Source organism: Nelumbo nucifera, chromosome 7 (genome assembly GCF_055504915.1).
Source record: "Nelumbo nucifera cultivar China Antique chromosome 7, China Antique-T2T, whole genome shotgun sequence".
Taxonomy (NCBI): domain Eukaryota; kingdom Viridiplantae; phylum Streptophyta; class Magnoliopsida; order Proteales; family Nelumbonaceae; genus Nelumbo; species Nelumbo nucifera.
In genome coordinates, this window is record NC_142655.1 from 10,612,348 (window position 1) to 10,618,342 (window position 5,995).

The 5,995-nt window shown below is 37.3% G+C and overlaps 1 protein-coding gene across 1 annotated transcript; it reads right to left on the reverse strand.

The window, feature by feature from the left end:
- Positions 1-971: 971 nt before the first annotated feature.
- On the reverse strand, positions 972-5,580 carry LOC104608868 (protein trichome birefringence-like 38). The gene is made up of 5 exons (XM_010274986.3): positions 5,100-5,580; positions 4,855-5,026; positions 2,096-2,271; positions 1,809-1,967; positions 972-1,435 (listed from the first exon to the last, which is right to left on the reverse strand). Exons 1-5 carry the CDS (start codon positions 5,402-5,404, stop codon positions 1,144-1,146), a joined length of 1,104 nt encoding a protein of 367 aa, XP_010273288.1. The 5' UTR covers positions 5,405-5,580; the 3' UTR covers positions 972-1,143.
- Positions 5,581-5,995: the final 415 nt, after the last annotated feature.

Below are 5,995 nucleotides of genomic sequence, written 5' to 3' on the forward strand. Positions count from 1 at the left end.
AGACAGTCCCAGTCAAATGTATTTGTGAAACCGCATTGCTTTGCTGTTGCCGTGTTGCATTAAGTTGTAGGGCGGTGCTTTGGGCTGACCAATAGCCAGTTAAGGCCCAGAGAAATCTGGTAACTTGTAGCCAGGGCCAGCATGTCACGGCATGGCTCTTGGGCCCTACTTTAAATAACAAATAAACACAGCCCAGAGCAGAGAGATTGAACCGTGTCTTACAGTTGTTAAGATTTGATCCAATGAAGTTGAACCTGATACCTTGCAAGACAGCGTTTGGGTAAACACTCGTAGAAATAAATGTCAAGGAGAGTTAATTAGCTCACCCAGCCGTAGACTGTAGTCGAAGGGGTCTCTCGATTGTCCTACAACTAGGGGTGTCCAATTGGACTCGATCCAGTCCAATATGAATCCATTACAGATGGACCAGGTGCATTCAAAGATTATGGACCATTTTCGAGTAGTCGATTTAAATATTTGGACAATCCAATCTGCTCAAGTTGGTTTTAATTTCGATTGGTTTCAACCCAAACCTAATTCATTGACACCTATACTTTTATCAATGGATTGGATATTGATTCAATCCGATCCAATATAATGTAATTCCATTACGGATGGACCATGTCCAATCCAATCCAATAAATGCTTTGAAACATTAAGTCTGGAGTGGTCTAATTCAACATCCAATCTGTCCAAAATGATTTTGATTTGGATGGGGCTCAACCCACATTGACACCCCTGCCTGCAACTATAGTAGCAGGAAATATGATCTCAATTGATTCTTAGTAACAGCATAAAACCTGCGAAAAATTAAAAGATAAAAAAAAAAAAAACGAAACTGTTGGAAAGGTTTCCTTTTGTTTCTCTTTTCATTCTGGTCTTATATATCCTTTTCTATCCTAAACATTAACTACTTTAATTTTAGTAATTGTCCAATCTATGCCAAGATATAATTGGCGAAGAAAAAGAAATAACCATGAATTAACTAATGAATTCATACCAGATTGAAACATGTTCCCTTGCTTGGATGACAAGAAAATTCTGTAAGAATCAACTCAATAAGTGAAACTATCAAAAAAGAAGACTAAGGAAAATAGCAATCAACTGTGCAATATTGGCTATGAATTCTCTAATTATGTTGTTTTAATGAATGAGAGCTGCATATAAAAGCTGGTTCCAAGTATCAGGGAGGCCAGCGATACACCAATGGGTGCAATCCATGCCCTTGAAGCCATTGTAGCTGCTCGGGTGTGCATCCTTCCTCAGCTGTGATAGAGTTGTCACGTTGAGCAAATAAACGGGTTTTGTTATACTACTCAAAACCTTGCTCACCACATTCATCGCCCGAGGCCAGCCGCCTGGGTAAGTCGACCCTTTCATGGGCTGCGTCTGCTTGGCGCAATTCCTCTCCCCTGGCTCATTCCATTCCATCCCACTAAGTTCACAGATACAAAAACAAAAGAAAGTTGACAAAAATAAACCATTAATCAAATGGTAGTTTTTATAGCGTAACATTCTGAAAATGGTTATCCCAATTTTTAATTGGTTTGGTTCTGGATCTATTTTATAGAAGTGGTTATATAGAATTGATTAATAACCAGTTCCAGACTGGTCCACCCTATGCTTGTTTACCAGCCCATTGTTTCCCTAACCATTTCATTAGGCTCAGTTTGGAAGGAATACAAATATAAATATGTAGAGTGCAAATCATTAGATTTTGTATGTATTTACACTGTTATATATATATTTGTATTTGTATTCTTTCCTTATTAGTAGAAAGTATAAACAGTTGGAGTGAAAGGAGTTACTTGTAATGGGATGGAGAAATGCCTTGGAAGAAGACTTTAGTTCTGGAAGGTTCAACATCTGAGTCGACCCATCTGGCCCATGTTGTGAGCCCTTTCTCGAAGGCAACCATGCGATCCATGTCTCTGTAAGTGATGTTCCCTTGTTGGATGTAGTCCCATCTGCACCACAACAAGCGTTGGCTAGCTTTTGTTAGAGTGCCTCATCAACAAAAAATCTAAACCCTCAGCACTATTGTTTCTATTGATTTCAGCAATATGAGTGGGGGGGGTGAGTGAGTATCTCGCACGGTTGCTTGATCCCTTTGCGGTACCACCAGAGCCAGGTGTTGAAGATCAAAACGTCCATCTCTTTCCATATATCGCCATTCTTCATGGAGTCCAGTTTCATAACCCGTCCGATTTTCTCCTTCTCTATGTCTACAAGATACTGAGAATTGAACAGCATCACCGAGACGTCATACTTCTGCAATGGTGAACACAAAGAGATATAAGAAATGTGAATGCTTAAATGGAAGAATGATAAAAGTAGAAAAGATAGGGTCAGAAATAAAATCATTAAAAGGAAATTTAAGAGTTACTGTAATGGGTTGGTTCAACTATGATACGGAAAAGACATGCTACCGGAAAAATTTACATCCAATTCAAGCGGTATCATAAAAGAGGTGACCAATCGGATAATGTTCATCACAATTCATGGGGTGGTTTGATTGGTCAAAACTCTCTAGTACCATGTTTTTCCAATATCATAGATTTTAGGTGAGGAAATAAGAGAAATTGAGATAATTTATTGACATGCATAAAACACCAACCACAGCACCCAATATGAAAAAAGATCTAATTACAAGTTGAACGGGCTAAAAGAACCAGAGGCAGACCAAAATGAACTTAAATGAAGGTTACAAAAAATGATTTAAGTACTCATAATTTAATGACAATAAACACTAAAAAAGGAATGACAAAACAATATTAAGATTCATATGGCTGATCACCCCATATAATGTAGCCCATCAATTTTAAATAAGTCAATTTGATTTTTCTTTGCTTAAAGAAGCTGCCCGAATGAAATCTAAGCATTTCCTTCTTGAATTCAGCTCCAATATCGTTACCAAAAGGCCGAGAGACTAAAACCAATTTGACCTTATTAACAGGTCAACATCTAGATTATGACCGATAAACAAAATTAATGAATCTTTACTCAAAAAAGAGAAAAGATAAAATTTAATTGAGATCAATTAACCAATATAGTGCACCGACTTTATTAAAAGAAATTAAAACAGAAACAACCTATAAAAGCTATTGTGTCAATGCATACAAAGTAGTGATCTAGAATGTCGCATAAATATAATAACTTTTGAGACTTTTTATATTGTTATGTTATTATGGGATCATGTGCCGCACAAATTGGGCAAATGCATCAGATGCATTGCTGTCAACTTCTAGGGCATATGACTGTATGAATATATTATTCCAATTCTACAGCCAGGCAATTCCAAGGGTCCAATGGGTCTGGGTCGCACCTAAATCTAATGTCATGTCCTCTAGGCCCAGTCCCATTAAACAACAATATCGACCAATAGCCCATTAAACTAGCATTACATAGCACCAAATGGGCCAATTTTCAGATCTGAATATGCACCAAACCCAGGACAAATTCGTTGAACTGGTCTGGAAATCCTAAGCTTTTGAGCAAATTTCTAGTCTGGGATTATATAAACAACCTTGTATTACAAGGGAAACGCAAGCCAGAGTCATTGGCATCACAAGGAACATTCAATTGTTGAATGTTTATTTGTTAAATATACTTGATAAGGATGTTTGCCAATTGGGGGTTTAAATTGTTATATTTTTTTTCTATTATAAAACTATTAGGATCGGAATAGGACATCTTAGAAAAAATATTTTCTTTTTCATTTTACAATGTGCCATACCCAATTTAATGTCTCAATAAAGAGCCTGGGCTCAAAATTTTAGAATGCCACTAGACCGGCATTCGCTTCAAATAGGGGATTGAGCTTGAATTGAATCAAGCAATATGATAATATAAGAATCTTTGAATATAATAATATATATATTATTTATATAAAGTATATATAATTTATTTGAAATATTTAAATATTTTATATATGAATTATATAATCAGTTGAAATCAGATATTATTGGACCAGATCTAACTCATTATGTCTAATCTCAAAAGTTGGATTTTTAGATGACATTGATACTGGACTCCGAGTTGGGTTACCCAATTTGACAGCCCATGCCCGTACCCATAATTCTTCAACCCTGGTGGTAATGGAATTTGATTCCAATCTCCATTATAATTAGGGATGAAATCGAGTCGAGCTGAGTCAAATAGTACGAGGTTTGAGCTCGGTTCACTAGGGTAGTACAAGGCTCGAATTCGAGCTCAGTTCAAATAAAAGCTCATAAATTTAAACTCGATTTGAAAAAAAATGTTTTATAAAAATAAAAAATTTTATATAAAACATATTTTTATTTAATATTTAAATATATATATATATATATATATATATATATATATTTAACAAATTCCCTGCCTAACTCAACCCAACCCAAATTGAACCGCTAGGATTTATGCATTACCAGGCATTACATTTGCCACTATTGCATGAACTTGCCACATCAGCATTTGTGCAGGTCCTGCGGGAATATTTTGTTTTAGAAGGCTCCGAATCCTATGCTACATGCCAATTCATTTAAGTTGAGGGGGTATTTATCACAAAATTCACGGACGGTTTTGATGGGTCAAAGCTCAAAAGCTCTTGTGATGGTAGCCTTTCAGGTATTAGCGGTTATTTGATTTCTTTACCCACTAACCATTCAATGGGTTGGCATGATATCATTGGTCCAGTAACAGAGATCCTCAGAAAATACTTTTTAGAAAGTAAAACGCAGCAAAGCCAAACAGCTTTTGCTGAAATTCAATTGGCCCGGCCATTGCACATTGGGATACTGAATTACTGATACTAGAAGCATCAACAAAGACCGACCTCTGCCATTTTTTTGTCCATTCCGCTCAGAGACTTACCTGGAAAGTGAATGTGGTAATGGAGTCCTCTGTCTCCAGAAGGATGGCAGCCTCAGGCGCAGCGGCGTGAAGCATGCAAACCAGTGACTGCCAATGGTTGAGACTTATTGAATCCCCTATAAACATGATCTTCTTTCCCTTGAATCTCTTCAAGAACTCCTCACCGTCGAATCTGCAGCATTACCCAATAACATATTCACCCAATCCGACTCTCTGAGAAAGAGAGAGAGAGAGAGAGATCTTACCTTGGTAAGTTACAGTCATGGGGTTGCCATCTATAATGAAGGTAGAGACGATCTGGGCGGCCGTATTTGATGCAATCGAATTCCTTCCGAATGAAGGGACAGGCCGATGAATTGTAGAGAGGATAGGATTCATCGAAGACCCAACTCCCCTCAGACAGATCGCAGTTTCTCTCCAGCTTTCTCCACCTTGAACTCCTCCTGTCATTACTATACAAATGGTGTCGTGTGTGTGCTATACAATAACATGAAAACACCATAAAGATGGTGACAACAGCATAACAAGAGCTCTGAATTCCAAAACCCATTTCGGTTTTGATCACAAAATGGGGAGAGTAGACGAGAGACGGAGACAGACAGAGACAGAGAGGAGGAGAAGAGAATTTAAGTAACAGTGACAAGGTTTTAGATTCTCAGACCACATGGTTTGTTCATGAAATTCGGTATCACATTTATTAGCTGTTTGGTAAACGCTTTGTAATTTATTGAAATTAAATCTCATGCATCTTCACTTCAATATTGAGATGAGAGTTACAAACTTACAATTAAAGTTTTTTTATGGTAAAATTGTACTAGATTTGGGAATAAAGGAAGGGACCCACCAAAATTTTCCTGTTTCTATGTACTAAATTAATCATGGATCAAGGCAAAAGAAAAGACTCTTAAACTGGAGAACTGTGGTCTGTGGCCTGTGGGACTTCCCTACAAAAGTAAGTGTTGGAATGTTGGACAGTTTGAGAGCCCACATGATGACATGAATGGGCTTTTGAAGCTTGCATTTGGGCAATTATGTGGAAAAAAGTTTCAGAACAAGTCAATGAGTCATGGCCCAACCATACGTCATCTCCATCTTTTAGCCTGGTTTCATATGAATAATGATCCTCCGTATTATTAACTTT

Bases quoted from the DNA above. Each gene is read 5' to 3' on its own strand.
- LOC104608868 (XM_010274986.3), bottom strand. From the start codon at position 5,404: ATGGGTTTTGGAATTCAGAGCTCTTGTTATGCTGTTGTCACCATCTTT. The intron at 1,968-2,095 runs GTGCGAGATACT...GTTGTGGTGCAG, and splicing joins CGCAAAGGGATCAAGCAACC to ATGGGACTACATCCAACAAG. The intron at 1,436-1,808 runs GTAACTCCTTTC...CTGTGAACTTAG, and splicing joins ATTTCTCCATCCCATTACAA to TGGGATGGAATGGAATGAGC.